Below are 17,499 nucleotides of genomic sequence, written 5' to 3' on the forward strand. Positions count from 1 at the left end.
CTAAACCACCTGGATGTCAGTTAAATTTGAGAGGGAATTTAATCTAGGCCAAAGAGTCACCAGATGTCTTTGGCTACATCAAAATACACACAGTCGAACAGTAACCAATCTGATTTGTAAAACTGCATCCAGAGGTAACTTTCTAAGGGTGTACAGCTGGTCTGCTGTGGTGGTAAGCCTTTCCCAGGGTGCATCCCAAATGTCACCCTATTCCATATATAGTGCACAACTTTTGAACAGGGCCTATAGGGCTCCGGTTCGAAAGTAGTGCACGCAGCACCAGTCAGGAAAATCCATTCTCTTAGCATGGGAAACCATGACTCATCTTGGCTGAGGACTAGATCATGGGAAAGGGAATATCCATTTTCTAAAAGCAGTATATCAGTCATGGGATACAATCAGTGATTTGTGTAGGGATGAAATAACCCAGGTCTACTTTAAGAGATGACAACAGGGGGAAATGTGATGAGAAGCGTCAATTTCATGCCCTTTGCAGCTACAATTTGCTAGAATCTTTGCTCAAACTACTACTATAATGAAAAACCCTGTACAAACCTCAAGGAATTTCAGAGATTTTAAAGTGACGTTTCTGAATCTGTTGCGTTGCAACTGTGAACAGACGCCGTCTGTCATGGCATATTTAAGAGCATAATATTTATATTGGTGTGAATAAACTCTGGCGAATCATGGCTTTGTATGGTCAGGTTCAACAGAGAGAGAGAGAGAGAGAGAGAGAGAGAGAGAGAGAGAGAGAGAGCAGTCTAACTGTTGCAGTCAGCAGACCTATCCTTCAGCCTCCACCCCACACATTTAGTTTTTTTGTCCTGGTATTACACAACTGATTCAAATAACCAACTATTCAAGCTTTGATTATTTGAATCAGCTGTGTAGTACTAGGGCAAATACCAAAACGTGCACACAGGGGAGGGGCCCAGGACTTAGTTTGGTAAACTCTGCTTTAGGCTACAGACTGTCAGTGAAAAATATAAGGTCTACTGAAGACCTAAGGTCATTTAGCAGACACTCTTATCCAGAGCGACTTAGACTCAACTGAGGTAGGGAAGCCAACCACATCTCAGTCACTGCAATGCAAACCGAACTCAAGAAATAACTACATTATATTACCACAGTATACCACTGACCAAACAAATTGTTTTCTATAGGTTTTAAAGGGTACCTAGGGAGAACACTAGAGGTAACCCAATCCCCTGCCGGTCATTGGATGCAGACAGGTCATATTGAAGACCGGGTGGTTTAATCTACAGCCTGGCTGAAAGAAGCATGCCTCGGGGGCAGAAATATTATCTCGCTCTGTGATGTAAATTCATCAAATGTTTCATTGCAGACATCTAGTTGCCCTGTGAGGAGAATCTGTCCCTTATGCATGTAAGCCTAAAGGCTCCACCCACTCACCAGCCTTGGGAGTGACATTCTTGACATTCCTATGCAAAACAGACAGTAGAAAATGAGTGAGAATATCTCCGTAAAACTCTTTCCTACTTCTTACTTGACTTGGTCACTGTCAGAGTCTGCTGAGTTGTGTGTAAGAATGGCCTGGTTTTGAATCTAAAAACAGTCTGTAGGTTTCCAGCATAATGGACGCATCATGGAAGCTTCAGGCACACACAGGTCACCACATGTGCACTTGACTCAATGCAGAATGTGTCAACAGCTCTGCTAGTCTGCTGTACAAAAGTCGACAAACTGCCTGCACTCCACAATTGTATAGTGATATGTAATTGTTTAGAAAAAGTTACTTGCATTATGGATGCTAAAATAGAGAAAATGCATAGGTTAAGATGTATGTCAATACCTCACCAATATATTCAAGATTTTGAGCAAACATCAAAACAAGGCCTAATGTTTGCTCAAGGGGCAGCTAAAAAAGGGAGCATATTGCAGTCATTTGTAATGATTAACACAATCCTGTTTAGAGAGGGGGAGACAGTACAAGACCTAACACCTATCCACTGAGTCAGTTGGTTGTGTTTATGGAAGGTTTCATCTTGTTGCTAAGTGGTCGCTAAACTAGCTATGAACTGTTTGAGCTGCATCCGGTGATATAGAAAGAGACCGACCACACCAGTATGTATGGTGCACGCATCTCACGGCCTCACTCACCTCGCTGGTTAACCACATGAAACCACGATTGTCGACAGACCACTTTTGGCTGCACACAAATAGGGATGTGTACAAAATAAGCACATTTCTATGGTACTCCGTATGTCAATTAACGTGTAAAATACATTTGCATTTGAATCAAAATATTATCAACACATTCAATGAGTGAATGGTGGGGTATGAATGATAACCTCACAAAATATGTCTGCATTGTTTGTTCTAGGTTAGCGGTCTGGTTGTCCCTCAATAAGGTGAACGGACACTCAACCCCCACTCTCCTTGTCAACTCCCACCTGCTCGCGTAAGTCACAGTGCACTCTCACCCACCGCCCCTTCTCTCTTTCTCTCCCTCTGTGCATTAGCTCTCATAGCAGAAAATTAAGACATTTCTTTAAATCTGCAGTATGTAACTTTTTGGGTGACCTGACCAAACGCATATAGAAATCTGAGTTATAGATCTGTCAATGTCATCAAAAGCAAGTTTAAGAAGCGGCAGATGTGTTCTATGTGCACTATTTCTATGCGTTCCGTTCTTCAGTTCCGATTTTAATACACCAGCTTCAAACAGCTGAAAATACAAAAAAAATTGGTAATTGAAAATATATTTCACAGCTGTTTAGATGGTATAATGATTCTCTACACTTTGCATTGCTTGTTTTGTCACAAACTGAATTTAAGCAAACTTTTAGAATTTAAGCAACCAGGAAAAGGCTGAGTTATTTCTGCATATTGCACCTTTAATTCAACTGCTGTGTATGCTGCTCTCCCTTAACAGCACTGTGTGGATGGATCAGCAAGAGCATTGGGTCGTACAAGGGAATACTGAGGAAACAACCTAAACTGAGGAATTCCTGCTTAATCCAATTCATTTTTTGATGTTGTGTTTTCACGGGGGGCGTCTACAAGCCAGTAGGCTACTCAATGGTGTGAACAAGAGCTGCTGCCTTAACATGATCTTAGCCATAATGTATCTAGCGTCTCAGAGTAGGAGTGCTGACCAGGGACCAGCCCCCCATCCATGAAGGCTATTATTTGTGATCTAAAAGACTAAACTGATCCTAGATCATCACTTTTACTCTGAGACACTTGATAGTGTACATACAGCCCATTACAATTATAATATTTTTTATTTTATTTAACCAGGCAAGTCAGTTAAGAACAAATTCTTATTTACAATGACAGCGGGTTACTGCCTTGTTCAGGGGCAGAACGACAGATTTATACCTTGTCCCCTCGGGGATTCGATTTAGCAATCTTTCGGTTAGTGGCCCAACGCTCTAACCGCTAGGCTACCTGCCGCCTAAATATATTACCTACAACAAACATGTGTAACTCCTCTCAGAAAAGGAGGTGGGGGTAGGTCTTGATCGTGATCTCAGATCGTACCCAGAGAACACATTCCAACTTAGTCATGTTCCAGATCCAGAACACATAAGAGTTAAAACACATAAAATGACTAATGCAAACTTCCACAATGAGGGGTCTAGGGCTAGGGCTATTAATTTTAGTCGACACTGCCAGTCCTGAGGGGTCTACTCATTTGAGCCTGCAATGTGACTCATATCTGACTAGCAAGCCTGAACAACATGCCATTGAATCAGTACTAGTCATCTGTTGAATCAGTCGGACAACTCCGGGGGTCGTATGTATCAAGCATCTCACAATAGGTGTGCTGACTTAGGATCAGTCTAGAATTTTTAAATCACAATGAATAACAATGGACAGGGGGAGCTGATCCTAGCACTCCTAATCTAAGACGTTTGACCCCATGACAGATCAGTCATATAGCCTACTACATACAGTATGATATTATTCGGACACTCCTAGTCTAGCGTCCCAAATGGTACCCTACACCCTTATAGTGCGCTACTTTTGACCTGAGACCCTTTGCACTACTTTTTAAGTAGTGTACTATTGAGGGAATAGGGTGCCAGTTGGGACACAAACCTAGGCTAGCCCGGTGCTATTGTTGCTGTTGAAGGGATTGTTTGGGAAATCCTTTCCCAGAATCAGATTAACACTTGGATACCATTTTTTATGACTGAGTTCAGTTTGAATTAAGTTGCCAACTAGCATTAGCACAATGACTGGAGGTCTATGGGAACAGCTAGAATGCCAGCTGTTCCTGTAGACTTCCAGTCAATGCGCTAATGCTAGTTAGCATTGGTTTACAAAACTACGTCCAGTATGAACAAAGTTAGTCATAAAAATGGTAGCGTAGCACCCCGTATTATGGGTATACTCAACAGCGTTTAAGAAATATATTACCTTCAACAGTGTTATCTTGTGATCAAGTCATCAATGTTTTGTGATTGGTGTCGTAAAAAAGTTAGCTAACAAGTTAGCAAATAGCATGTTTGACATTTCAGTGTATATACTACCACTGTTAACTCTTTGATTAGCAGTTTAGGACCGTATTATCGGCATACGGTCCCTTACTATTTTGTTAAATTACAAGATTGGTCTCTTTTTGAACAAAACGGATAACCTCATCTCCAAAGTGTTTACTAGATAGTTGACTAGCCTAAAAATTTGGCCTGTCAACTTTTCATTGCGTAGCCCGGTGCGCCCTCCTGTAGCCCCTTAAAAATGGTTCTTCGCCAACATCTTATTCAGTGTTGTAACCAAATAAGTGTCTCATTATTTGTTTTACAGATTCATCTTATGTTTTGAATAAGTAGATAACAGTTTAATACTAACATGTATGAATAATTTAGGTAAAAAGTTGGATATTAAATTATGTGGACTGTCGCACAGCTTAATTTTACAATATACAGCATGTCCCACAAAAGTGTGTGTGTATATATATAACTTTTTTTTGTTGAAAACTCTCAAAGCCTAACTTAACTTACATAAACTGTGATCAGCTAGCTTGAAGGGTGGCTTTAGTCACAAAAAGTACCATTACTTCCCAGGCCATTTGTATGTTGAGCTCGAGGTGATTTAATCCTCCAACCTCTAGAGTGTCCGATGTTGGGGGGAAATTAGCTAACCATGAGTTCATCTGACTTGAACAGATAAAGGGCGTTAATGCAAAAATCCTGAACTACCCCTTTAAGTCCTAACAACGTAACTAACAGAAGGCAATGTATGAACATATGACTAAGTCACTTTGGATAAAGCTTCTGCTAAATGGCATATATTGTATTATATAGGGAAGGGAAGTGACTCATTGGGCCAGCCCAACACCACTTCTACCCCGTGGTCTGTGTGCTATTATGAAGCATCTGAAGTGACTCTGAGCCTATGTAATTACCACTGTGTGTGTGTGCATGTAGGCGCAAGATAAAACGCAAGGGGGGGGGTTCACCCCTTGACTCCTGCCCTTGAGACAATAATGCTATGTCATCAAACGTTCTAGGTCTATGATATCAGACAGGATCTCCTAAGCAAAGACTTATTTCACCCCAATTAATCTGACTACGGCCATTAAACGAGCACACTTTAATCCTTAAAATAAGAAATTAACAAGAATGGCTCAGTCAGACAGCAAATAGCAATTTGGATTGGTGTCAGTGCTTAAGGCATCTGCATGCTTCCTATCCGAAACAATTAGTGCAAATATTCTGATGACATTTTGTAGCTTTTTGTTCGTTTTGGTCTTCGGCACAGGGTTTTCGGCTGTTTGTGAACACACATTTTTTGTGGGTCTGTTCCCTAAGTCTACGCCCCTTTGTTGGTGATTGGTCAACAGCAGGGATTCTTCAATCAAGTGTTTGTCATTCAAGAGATTAATCATTTTCATGCAAATGTTTTCACTTGAGAAATAGTTATATATACACAATTGCGTGACTAAGATCGTAGACTAAAAACATCCACTCAAGAAATATGTCATTAAATATCTTAGATTAATTCTGACTATTTTGAAGAAGTGTGTACTTGCTACAGTATCTCAAGATGGACAAACGGTTCTCATTTGTCAAGCTAAGGTCTTTTAAGGGAGTATGCGAGCACACTCGTTTGGTTCACCTAAGGCGCCAGCCGAACCGAAGCATGCGGAAGGCTTTACACAGCTTAACAAATCATTCTGTGCTTTCGCCTTCTTTGCTGAAGAACGCAGCCTCTGGCTACACTGTTCTTACAGGAAGTGATTATAAAGGCAGGATCTATCTTGTCAGTCTCAATGCACACAGTCAACTCAACTACATTATGAGTGTAGTACACATAACCTAAATGGCACCCTATTCCTTATGTAGTCCTCTACTACCCCATAGGCCTTGGCCAAAAGTAATATACTGAATAGGATGACATTTGAAACATGACAAAATACTAGCTAACCACTCACAACAACACATACCTCTTTGGATTGACTCAATGCTAAAATGGTGAACCACAGTTTACACACACACACACAGGTATTTTTTGTTTTAACTCAATGAGTTACCATTTGAAGACATACATCATAATCTCTATATCAAAGGCTGCTGTGAGACACTCCCAAATACAATTATAGTTATTTGATACAAACTTACCGTTTAAGAATCTGTGAAATGACATTAGAAATATACGTGTACATAGGCTACCACATATTGATTGACATGGTCCATTTTAGACTACCCCAGGGAGAGACACTCGATGGCCAAGAGCCCAGGCCTTCCAACCAATCCCCTTTGGACAATGGAGGCAACAATGTTACAATGTGGTCTGCAACAACTCTTGACACGATATATATCCACTTCAAAAAACGTTAAGTTAAATCATGGCATAGGGGGCTATATTTTATAGTAGACTCACGTAAAATGTCAGCTACAAATTTCAACTATGGTAGGAAGGAAGGCCTGCTCTGATATCTTGTCTTCTACATTCCCTCCAGACAGTGGACGACAATGGGGGACAAACAAACACAATGTCTACCAACCAAAATGCGTCAAAATGTAATGATACGGGCCTAAAACTGAACAATGTAGTAATTTACCTTGGCAGGCTACAGATAAACACAAAAAATGTCGATTTTTAGACAATTTGATACGAGTGAATTCACATAGCCATTCGGTTTTTCGTCGCCCCATCCGGCCGCCGCTATCCCCACCCAAAGTTCCCCAACTCATTCCTCATCATACCCTTTGTCGAATCCCTTGAACATTTCAGTAGCCTATACAATCTTGGCATAGCCTAACCAATATATGCTGGACAATCATTTGAGAAAATAAAGTATAGAATCTTACCTTGACTCGTGTTTTTGTCTTTGTTTATAATTTCAGAGCAGCATTTACTGAGAAAATAAAAAGTATCCCGTGCGCTTTTTATAGAGAAAAAAACTGTTATTCACGGAAGGAAATACTGCAAAGTGTCAGTGATGTGCCTTATCCGTTTAAAATTATGCTTGCCCCGTTCAAAATACAAAAAAAGTCGAGGAAAGCGGGATGTAAATTATTTTACTAGGGGCAGCTCGCCCGAACACGTTACAATAGATCCTCAGTCTAGGGCGAAATATTTTTTCCTTCAACAAAGTGGACGACGAATTACAGTCACTTATTCTTATCTAGGACCGCCCACACAGGAAATACCGACTCTACTTGGAGGGCAATGGAGTAGACCTGTGAATCCTTCTATTCCTAAATAACAGTACTGACCCTGAGCACTTCAAACACACACGCAGTCTGGTTTTACGAACCTTGTGGGGACACACAATTGATTGCCATTCAAATTTCTACTTACCCTAACACAACCCTAAACCTAACCATTAACCTAGCCCTAACCCTAAAAACCTAAAACCTATCCTTAACCCTAAAAGTAAACACCCTAGAAATAGCCTTTTTCCGGCAAAATGTCACCAGTTGGTAAAAAATAAATAATTGACTAGTCTTGTGGGGAATTAAGGTCCTCACAAGTAAAGTTAAACATGTCCACACACACACACACACACACACACACACACACACACACACACACACACACACACACACACACACACACACACACACACACACACACACACACACACACACACACACACACACACACACAGTAATTTGTTTAGATACAAAGTTATATTTACTCAGATAAGGATGGTTTAATATATGACACACATTATAACTTGTCTGGAAGGCTTCCGGTCCTACCTACTGATAACTGCTGTTACTAAGTGATGATTCAACACTCTTACCTCAGAAAGAGAGCAGACATTCTGGAGATCAAACGTGAGACTATACTCTCAAACACAATTTTTTTAATGTTGCTCAGTGAAAAACAATAGTAAACTCCTCCTGAGAGACACTGTAGTTTAGTGAAACCACTATTGGGTTGTTCATGTTGTGTATGTGATCAGTGACCAAACAGGAAGCTTTAATGACCCTCTTGTTTACTTGGCAGAGCATTGTTTGTTTGTAAGAAAACATAATTTATGCTGCCTTACTTTGAGTCTGCTAAAGAAGTTTGCTCCCTTTTTTCGTAAAAAATGTATGCAAGCATGACTGTAAGTCACTCGCTTTGGAGTGACTTACAGTGACTTATGGAGTGACTTATGGAGTGACTTATATTATAAAAGAGTTACAATGTATTTTCTAGGTGGTGTAAACTGAAAAACAAGACATATCACTGACACTGAGTAGGGCTCTGCATAATATAGGTTTAAATGTATTTATTCCTCTGTGAAACATTATTATAAAAGATATGATGTGTTCTCGGAATGAGTGTGTGTGTATAGTCAAATGAGAACAGTGACGATAAGCCTAGTGGCATATCCTCAAAAAGGACTTTCGCTATTGAGATACCCCTACCCAACATATAACAAAGCACAACCATGTTTCCATATCTCTAAGTTATCCCATATATGAAATGGACGGTTGTATAAAAATATTTTACTGCAAAAGTGGTTAAATTAATAAATATTGTATCCCAAAATTGCAAGTAGTCAGTCGTCAGCTCGACATACACAAACAGACAACATTTGGATATTTTAATATATAGACCTGTAAACACACAGATACAATAATCAGAAATATAAACTCTGAATGTTTATGATGAATGTAAACTTCACTTTTTGGTTGCTGTTAAATAGACAAACTGCTTTAATTCACTGCTGTATCAATCTAATCAATCAATCAAATGTATTTATGAAGCCCTTTTTTACATCAACCGATGTCACAAAGTGCTTCTACAAAATCCCAGCCTAAAACCCCAAACAGCAACCAATGTATATGTAGAAGCACGGTGGCTAGGAAAAACTCCCTGTATGGTCCTGCCTGACAAAAATGCATACAGTTGTTTGATCTTGTGACTATTGTAATCAGCTCTTAGGCAAGTGGGCTCAGACACTGTCATTTTTTCCAGTCTAAGGTGGATTTTATACAGTATGTTTAGCTCCTACTCTTGCAATTATGTTAGGCACCCCCCCCCCTCTCCTAGATTTGACGTCAAATACAATACGGCGTCCAAAATCCAATATAGCTGAAACCTTAACATAGAATGTTGGGTTAATCGCCTGTATATGTATACGCTAAATGAGATACATTTTTCTGATGTGTGCACTGTACTTATGACCTGTACTCAATACTATTTTCGTGTACTTCAACTATGTTAGGAATCCAATATGCCCACCATATACACTCAATCACCTTTGTCTGGATATATGAAACGGCAGCAGACTGCTTGGCATGGAAACGCCAAGTATTCCAAGTCACGAGCCTCTTTAAAGATCAAACGAAAGGAACGGGAATCCCACCCTGGACTCTGACACCCTCTCCCTAGCTTAACAACTTGCCTCTCCAGGATTGGGATCTTAAGTCACCTCCTTATCATTTAGAAGTTTGTTTTGATTCATTGCTAGTCCAATCCATCTGCCTTAATCCAACATGACCATCTCCTGGCTCACTGTATTTCTGATGCACATTGGGATGTTCCAGTGCACTTTTATCCTGGTTGGGCTCAGCTGGCGCATTGCTTCTTCCAGACCATCCTGGCTGTCTGCCCTGGAGTTGCCGTATATGTTGACTTGGTGACAGTTATGGTGCATGCGGAGGATGCAACCACACATGACAACTGCATAAGGCGTTGGTGTTCACTATAATGAACCAACACAACCTGACACGCATTGACAAGAAATGGGCCGTCACATTTCATAGGAATTGCACTTCTCCAATGTCAATGCCACCCTGAATATTCCAGAACTGTCCTTGATAGGCCCACTCCCACCGTCAGTCCTCCCCTCGGGCAGTTACTAGAGACAGAGACGCTATGGAACTGGACTGCCATTCAACAGCCAAAATGCCGTCTGGAAATTGCTGGCATGCATTACCTCATTTGCAACCTATTTCGCTACCAACCATGGCTGGCTAGCCCATGTGACACCTGAACTGGTCTCGCATGTGAAGTATGAGCTTTCATGTTGAGGTGACTCATGCATTGGTCTTGGAAACTGCAGTAATCCCAACAAGTACATATGCCCCATTTATGGCAAACAAGAGGCGCCTTAGAATGGTAAAACGTGCTGTATGTAATCATTTATGGTGGATGGAGATTGACTGTGAGATAGTGGTCTTTGTGCATCATACTTGATCTGCTCCACCTCCTCTGCAATCCTTTTACTGTCCATCAAAGCCCAGGGATACTCATCAAATGTATATGTGTGTGGAGCTGTACTATGTCCCTCATAACCAATGCTTCTTAGTCCTAGTCTATGACCTAGCTACACTCTAACTAACTTCTCAGTAACCCTCACAGGTTATGTCACTCTCCAGTCCGTAATCAATGCCAACCACCCACAGTTAATATCGGCCAAATTATCATCCTGCCGGACTTCCGAAGGAATATGACCCGAAGGACTTTTGGCCACATTCAACATAATAAACTCCACCCACAGGCCAATTAGGCGTTGGAAAGATCTAAAGGCAAGTCTGTCTGTGATAGCCCTTTCACAGACTTTCCTTCACAACCAGACAACCAACTATCCCCCCATTTACTATCCCTCCATTATTCATGCTGGGATAACATTCCAGTTAGTCAATGGGTCTCATTTGGTAAGCAAGCTGCATCTGTTGACTGCCTATACTGAACTGTAGAAATGAAAACTGATCACACCACAGCTCATTATTCTGCACTTGCTAGAGTTAAGTGGGTGTGTCACAACATCTACAGTATAAATGTAACCACGTTTGCAGTCAAATATTTTGCCACAACCATTCATTTAATTTATGGGAGACCTTAGAGATATGGTAAAACATGGTTGTGATTTGTTATACCTCGGTTAGGGGTATCTAAAAATGTCGGGGGTCTTGCCACCAGCCTAGATCTGCACACATTTAGACATTGTGTCATCAACCTATGACTGCACAGCTGCTGTTGTGCATACTTGAGCCCCCCTGTGGCTAAATAACACTCACATGAAGCAACAGGGATCTCTCCCCCAAATCATCAGCCACTCATCTAGTACCTCCTAATTACCATCCTATAATTAATACATGTTTAACTTAATCAGGGCTAATGTATGAGTCATACATTATAATTCAATTAAATGAGTAAATTATCAATGAATAAGTAATGATAAATGAATCTAGGTTCCAATTAAGCTGTAAGTGAAAGAGATTACATTAACACAGAATGATAGTCCTTTGTATTCTAATCAATGTATTTGATGATGTTAGGACAATGTTATTGTGCAGCCAAATAATTAGTCACAACCAAAACAACATTTCAAACGTTGCTTGTCATATTTGTTTGTCTTTTGTCATTTAAAAATGCCCAATCAGGATATCTGTACTTTGTGTTTAGGTCTTCAGTTCCAGTGCACAAGTTATGTTAAAAACATATGTTGTCTAAACCAGGGAGGAATGTCAGGTCACACAGAGTGCAGCAAACCCACTAAGAGAGAGAAGCACAAATAGGACATATTTTGGTAGGCCTGCCCTATCAAGTGTTGTCAGTGGGAAGTGTGGTTCTAAAGGACATTCTCAGGAAAATGCCTTTTCCCTGTTTTGGGCTTTGAGGACAGCCTTACATTGCTGTACATTCAGCATTCAGTGCTGTCTTTGGTGTGTAATGGTGGAAGAGTAAAGCCTTCATTAAGTATAGCTCTATGGTGATATTAAGTATAGCTCTATGGTGATATTAAGTATAGCTCTATGGTGATATTAAGTATAGCTCTATGGTGATATTAAGTATAGCTCTATGGTGATATTAAGTATAGCTCTATGGTGATATTAAGTATAGCTCTATGGTGATATTAAGTATAGCTCTATGGTGATATTAAGTATAGCTCTATGGTGATATTAAGTATAGCTCTATGCCTGATAGCTCTATGGGGGTGATGGCACTTAATCATGGTGGCTTTCTCAGGAAACCTCATCTGAACCATGCAAGTCTTCGCACATGGTATCTCTCTCTACCTGCAACAACTGAACTTTACAGGAACTGAGTAGCGCTGGTAATTACTTTATTTGATCATGTATGCCCTAATCTACTGAATGAGAAACTGAGTGACGATGCTCTTGATTTGTTGCCATTGATTTGGGGGAGGTAATGCTACAGCCTTTGCAATACAAAGCGTTTTATACAACACTGTCCTCCAGTGTTCAATGTAGAAATTCCACAGGCCACACGAGAAAGAGACAAGTCCGGGTAGATGGGGAAAATCCTGACTTCCATTTAAGTCTAATTTATATTGGATTCAATCCATATAGCAGAAGTATTGCGGAAGATCCGCGTTATAGCGCGATTGAAGTTTAAAGGTAGGGTTCCCGCGTCCGCGGAGACTGCATTCAAGGTAAATGTTGCATATGTCGGCTCATTATGAAATTACATTTTAACATGGATTCTTTTGCGATATTGATTGAATCCAGACCTAACAGGGGATTTCCACTATCAGCATTAAATCATATAGCCACACTAGCTTCACCCTCATGTGGGTGCTAACAAACAAAAAGCATGCTAGGTACTGTTAGGTATCAACAGCCAATCCAGCAGAGACCGGAAGCCAAAGTGATTGGTCAATGGCAGAGTACTTGCATAAAATTCAGCTATCCTCAATTTTGGCCCTGTTCACGCCCCAGCCCACTTCGCTTCCCTCTCTTGAAAATGAAAGGATTTCGATGTTTCAACGTCCCTTGTCGTCTGCTATGGAAACCCACTGTAAATATCAATTAGACGTAAATGGAAGTTAGGATTTGCCCCTTATCTTTGAACTGAACCCACTTGAAAGAATGAATCTTATTCAAACATTTATTTGATCCAATTCTTTGGAATGTAGTAGTCATTGATCAGTCAGAAACTACGTAGATCTTGAAGCTGACCAGGGAGTCAAATAGCACCCTATTCCCTACATAGTGCACTACATTTGACCAGAGCCCTATGGGCCCAGGAGAAAGGTATTGCACAGTATAGGGAATGCGGACATTTGGGTCCAAGTATAGAAACATAATTCCCTCAGTCAATAAGGCCTTAACTGCTTAATCATTTTTTTCTTTCCTTTTTTATATCTAGGATGGCAAATTACATTTAGCAGTATTGAAGAAAAGAAAACATTTTGTAGAAAAAAAATGGCACAGACATTTGTGACAGTACAAAAACACAAGGTGATATAACATACCAACTAAATATAAACATTACGTAAGTAAAGAGACGTGTATAGCTTTTTCAATAATGAAAAACATCTCCATAATTGTACATTTCAGAATTATATCATGTCATCTGAAACCATGTAAAATAGTTATCTGTAACACTGTCTTATCCTTCTCTCGCTTTCTCTCTCTCTATTTTTTTTCTTCACAAAACAATATCATAAACAACACAAAGATCTTTTAAATATATCAGTGCAACATTGTTTTCACATCCTAGTGCTGCAGCATCCTTTCCTATTGAAGAGGACCACACCAAAACATGAGGCCCTTACATTTTTGAGAGGTGGAACCATAGAAACAGGAATGACTCATTCTAATTTGAATAATTCTAATCCTGTGGAATATGGAATACCATTAAGAGCTCAAAGCAGAACCATGAAGCATCTGTCTAACTAGGTTCCCTGAACGAAGGAAACATAACAGAGGCGAAACATAGAAGCTCAAATAGACCCTTGGCCGAAGGAATAAACGGTATAGCTACATCGCATCCATTCAATGAATCTTGGATCTATGTTTTTGCTGTTTTATATAGTACTTTGTTTTGCATGAACTCTTTACGTTAGTGTTCAATACAGACAAAAGGAGAGCACATAGGATGTAAGCTACAGTACATGAAAACAGCATGGCAGAAGAGTATCTTTCATTCTAGCAAGGTCCATCATTCCACCATAGACATGTAGGGCCAGTTCCCCAGAACCCAGATTAAGCCTTGTCCTGGACTAAAAAGCATTCTCAAAGAGATTCTTAATCTGTGTCTGGGAAACTGGCTCAAGTATTGTCATAGCAGCATTTTTTCTCTCCTAGAGATGCTTCACCCCCTCCAGTCTGTTGTCTGGTTGCGTCCCAAATGCCATACTATTCCCTATATAGTGCACGACTATTGATCAGGGCATGTAGTGCACTCTAGGGAATAGGGTGTCATTTCAGACACAGCCGATGGGCTCTTCCCTCTCTTCTTGTTAGGCCTTTGTAGCGAATATAACCATTGGCCATAATAACACACTCTTTTCCCAGGCAGCATTGTGAGAGCACCAATGGAACATAACAACACAAAATACCCATTAAATACATGAGGACATCCAGACAACATCACCTATGATACAGAGAGCACAAAGAAAGGATACTGCAGCAGTTTGTATTTTTTTTTATATAAAAGGCCGCTCAAATATATTAAAACCTATGTACAATAAGTTGGATGTGTCATGTACTATGGGGATGGCATGAAGTCCTGCCAATCTGACTCCACCAGCCGATGCCTATGTACTGCCATGATGATCAGAACAGAATCAGACTCTAACAGTGGATGCCTACTTACTGCTATGATCAGAACAGAATCAGACTCTAACCAGCTGATGCCTACTCACTCATATGATCGGAATAGAATCAGACTCTACCAGCCGATGCTTATACATAATTATGTACAGAACAGAATCAGACTCTACCAGTGGAAGCCTATGTACTGATCTGATCAGAACAGAATCAGACTACCAGTGGATGCCTATGTACTGCTGTGATCAGAACAGAATCAGACACTACCAGTGGATGTCTATGTACTGCTGTGATCAGAACAGAATCAGACTCTACCAGTGGATGTCTATGTACTGCTGTGATCAGAACAGAATCAGACACTACCAGTGGATGCCTATGTACTGCTGTGATCAGAACAGAATCAGACTCTACCAGTGGATGTCTATGTACTACTGTGATCAGAACAGAATCAGACACTACCAGTGGATGTCTATGTACTGCTGTGATCAGAACAGAATCAGACACTACCAGTGGATGCCTATGTACTGCTGTGATCAGAACAGAATCAGACTCTACCAGTGGATGTCTATGTACTGCTGTGATCAGAACAGAATCAGACACTACCAGTGGATGTCTATGTACTGCTGTGATCAGAACAGAATCAGACACTACCAGTGGATGCCTATGTACTGCTATGAACAGAATCAGACACTACCAGTGGATGCCTATGTACTGCTATGAACAGAATCAGACACTACCAGTGGATGCCTATGTACTGCTATGATCAGAATCAGACACTACCAGTGGATGCCTATGTACTGCTATGAACAGAATCAGACACTACCAGTGGATGCCTATGTACTGCTATGAACAGAATCAGACACTACCAGTGGATGTCTATGTACTGCTATGAACAGAATCAGACACTACCAGTGGATGCCTATGTACTGCTATGAACAGAATCAGACACTACCAGTGGATGCCTATGTACTGCTATGAACAGAATCAGACACTACCAGTGGATGCCTATGTACTGCTATGAACAGAATCAGTAGAGAAAAGGCAACACAAACTTTCAAAAGGCACTGTCGGAACTAGACACAGGTCTAGGGCCAGGGCAAGCACCCCTCTGGACACACACACACACACACACACACACACACACACACACACACACACACACACACACACACACACACACACACACACACACACACACACACACACAGAATGCACAAATCGATGCCGACATACAACAGAAACATAACATGGCCAGCTGAATAGCCAGCCGCACGTCAGGATAGTGAAGTTTTTATGCTCTTTCTTTCTGTGAAACAGTATTGACTTCAGAGAAAAATGAAAAATCATATATTTTCAGAAGAAAAATAACAAAAACATGATAAATACTTTCATATTAATTGGTCTCAACACCAGCATCTGATTACATAAAAACAAAGCACGTCACAAAACATCCAAAAAACTAAATAATCCTTTTTGCTGTACACATTTTCTTTATACACAGTGCCCCCTACTGGTAAATTCCTTTCACTGCAGCCCCTGAGAATATCACGACTCGATCACAACCTCCTACCATCTCTATGGCTGACTGCGTCCAAAATGGCACCCTATCCCCTACATAGTGCACTACAGGGCACCCTATCCCCTACATAGTGCAGTATATATGGAATACGGTGCCATTTGGGTCCCAACCCTCCGTCCGGTGGTCTAGTTCCTCCAGCTATGAGGCTGCTTGTGCTTCCTTCCCTCAGAGGAAGCTCACGCCTTTAGCTTACGCCTCTGAGTAGCTGTTCTGTGCATTCAGCTTGCTGTCCTTCTTTAGCTTGACTCCGTCCACCAGCTCAAAGTTATAGTTCTCCAGAGCCGACAAGTTCCTGCTGTCGGACATGTGGCCGTGTGAGCAGGCACAGTAGAGGACGACACCACAGATAGCCCCCAGCAAGACCCCCAGAGCGCTCATAGCGATGATGGTGATGAGGATGGGGTCCAGGGTTTTCAGCATGTTGCCTGGGTCACCCAGCTCACTGTTCTCCACTACCGCTGGGTAGTACGGGTCTATTGCTGAAATTGAGACAGAAAAAAATGACTTTAGTGGCCTGGGGTGGTCTATCAGTTCCTGCTGCTGCCTTCGGAACACACATGTATACCAGTGCTGGTGTGGGATTGAATCTGGCCCACGGCCCGTCTAGCACACCATCTCTCTTCCTTCCTTTCCTGTCTCGCTTCACTTTATTTTTTAAGGATGGAAAGAGCCTTAAAAAAGTATGAACAGCTGGATACATATAGGCATAGCATAGGTTAGACGTTAGGAGGCTCGTCACCCACAAGCTCTAACAAATATTACAACCATGAATGAGCACTGAGGTATTGTACTTACGGTATATGCAGATCTCTGTTGGCTGGGACGTAGGAGCCTCGCGTATATCTGGATCTAAAGGGGGAAAAACAACACCCATCCAAAATGGCCACGTTATTTGAGTTGTTACACATCTTAAGGATCATAAGTGTAATAAAGCACCACAACCAGAGAGCAAAGAGGGTTGCAAAATTCCCGTAACTT

The 17,499-nt window shown here is 41.0% G+C and overlaps 2 protein-coding genes across 3 annotated transcripts in view; both read right to left on the reverse strand.

The window, feature by feature from the left end:
• The window catches only part of LOC109875271 (integrin beta-1), a 31,762-nt gene extending 24,191 nt beyond the window's left edge, over nucleotides 1-7,571 (reverse strand). Inside the window, exon 1 of one of the 2 annotated variants that reach the window (XM_020467557.2) lies at nucleotides 7,287-7,571. The gene's annotated coding sequence lies outside the window, so the exon portion shown is untranslated. The remainder of the gene's footprint in view (nucleotides 1-7,286) is intronic. The other variant, XM_020467558.2, reaches the window with a different exon arrangement.
• Nucleotides 7,572-13,261: 5,690 nt separating this feature from the next.
• LOC109875067 (neuropilin-1a) overlaps nucleotides 13,262-17,499 on the reverse strand; it is a 47,546-nt gene continuing 43,308 nt past the window's right edge. The window contains exons 17-18 of the mRNA XM_020467222.2: nucleotides 17,317-17,370; nucleotides 13,262-17,000 (exon numbers count right to left, since the gene is read on the reverse strand). Coding sequence (XP_020322811.1) covers nucleotides 16,711-17,000; nucleotides 17,317-17,370 — 344 coding nt within the window. The 3' untranslated portion in view covers nucleotides 13,262-16,710. The remainder of the gene's footprint in view (nucleotides 17,001-17,316; nucleotides 17,371-17,499) is intronic.

This window comes from Oncorhynchus kisutch, linkage group LG30 (genome assembly GCF_002021735.2).
Source record: "Oncorhynchus kisutch isolate 150728-3 linkage group LG30, Okis_V2, whole genome shotgun sequence".
Taxonomy (NCBI): Eukaryota; Metazoa; Chordata; class Actinopteri; order Salmoniformes; family Salmonidae; genus Oncorhynchus; species Oncorhynchus kisutch.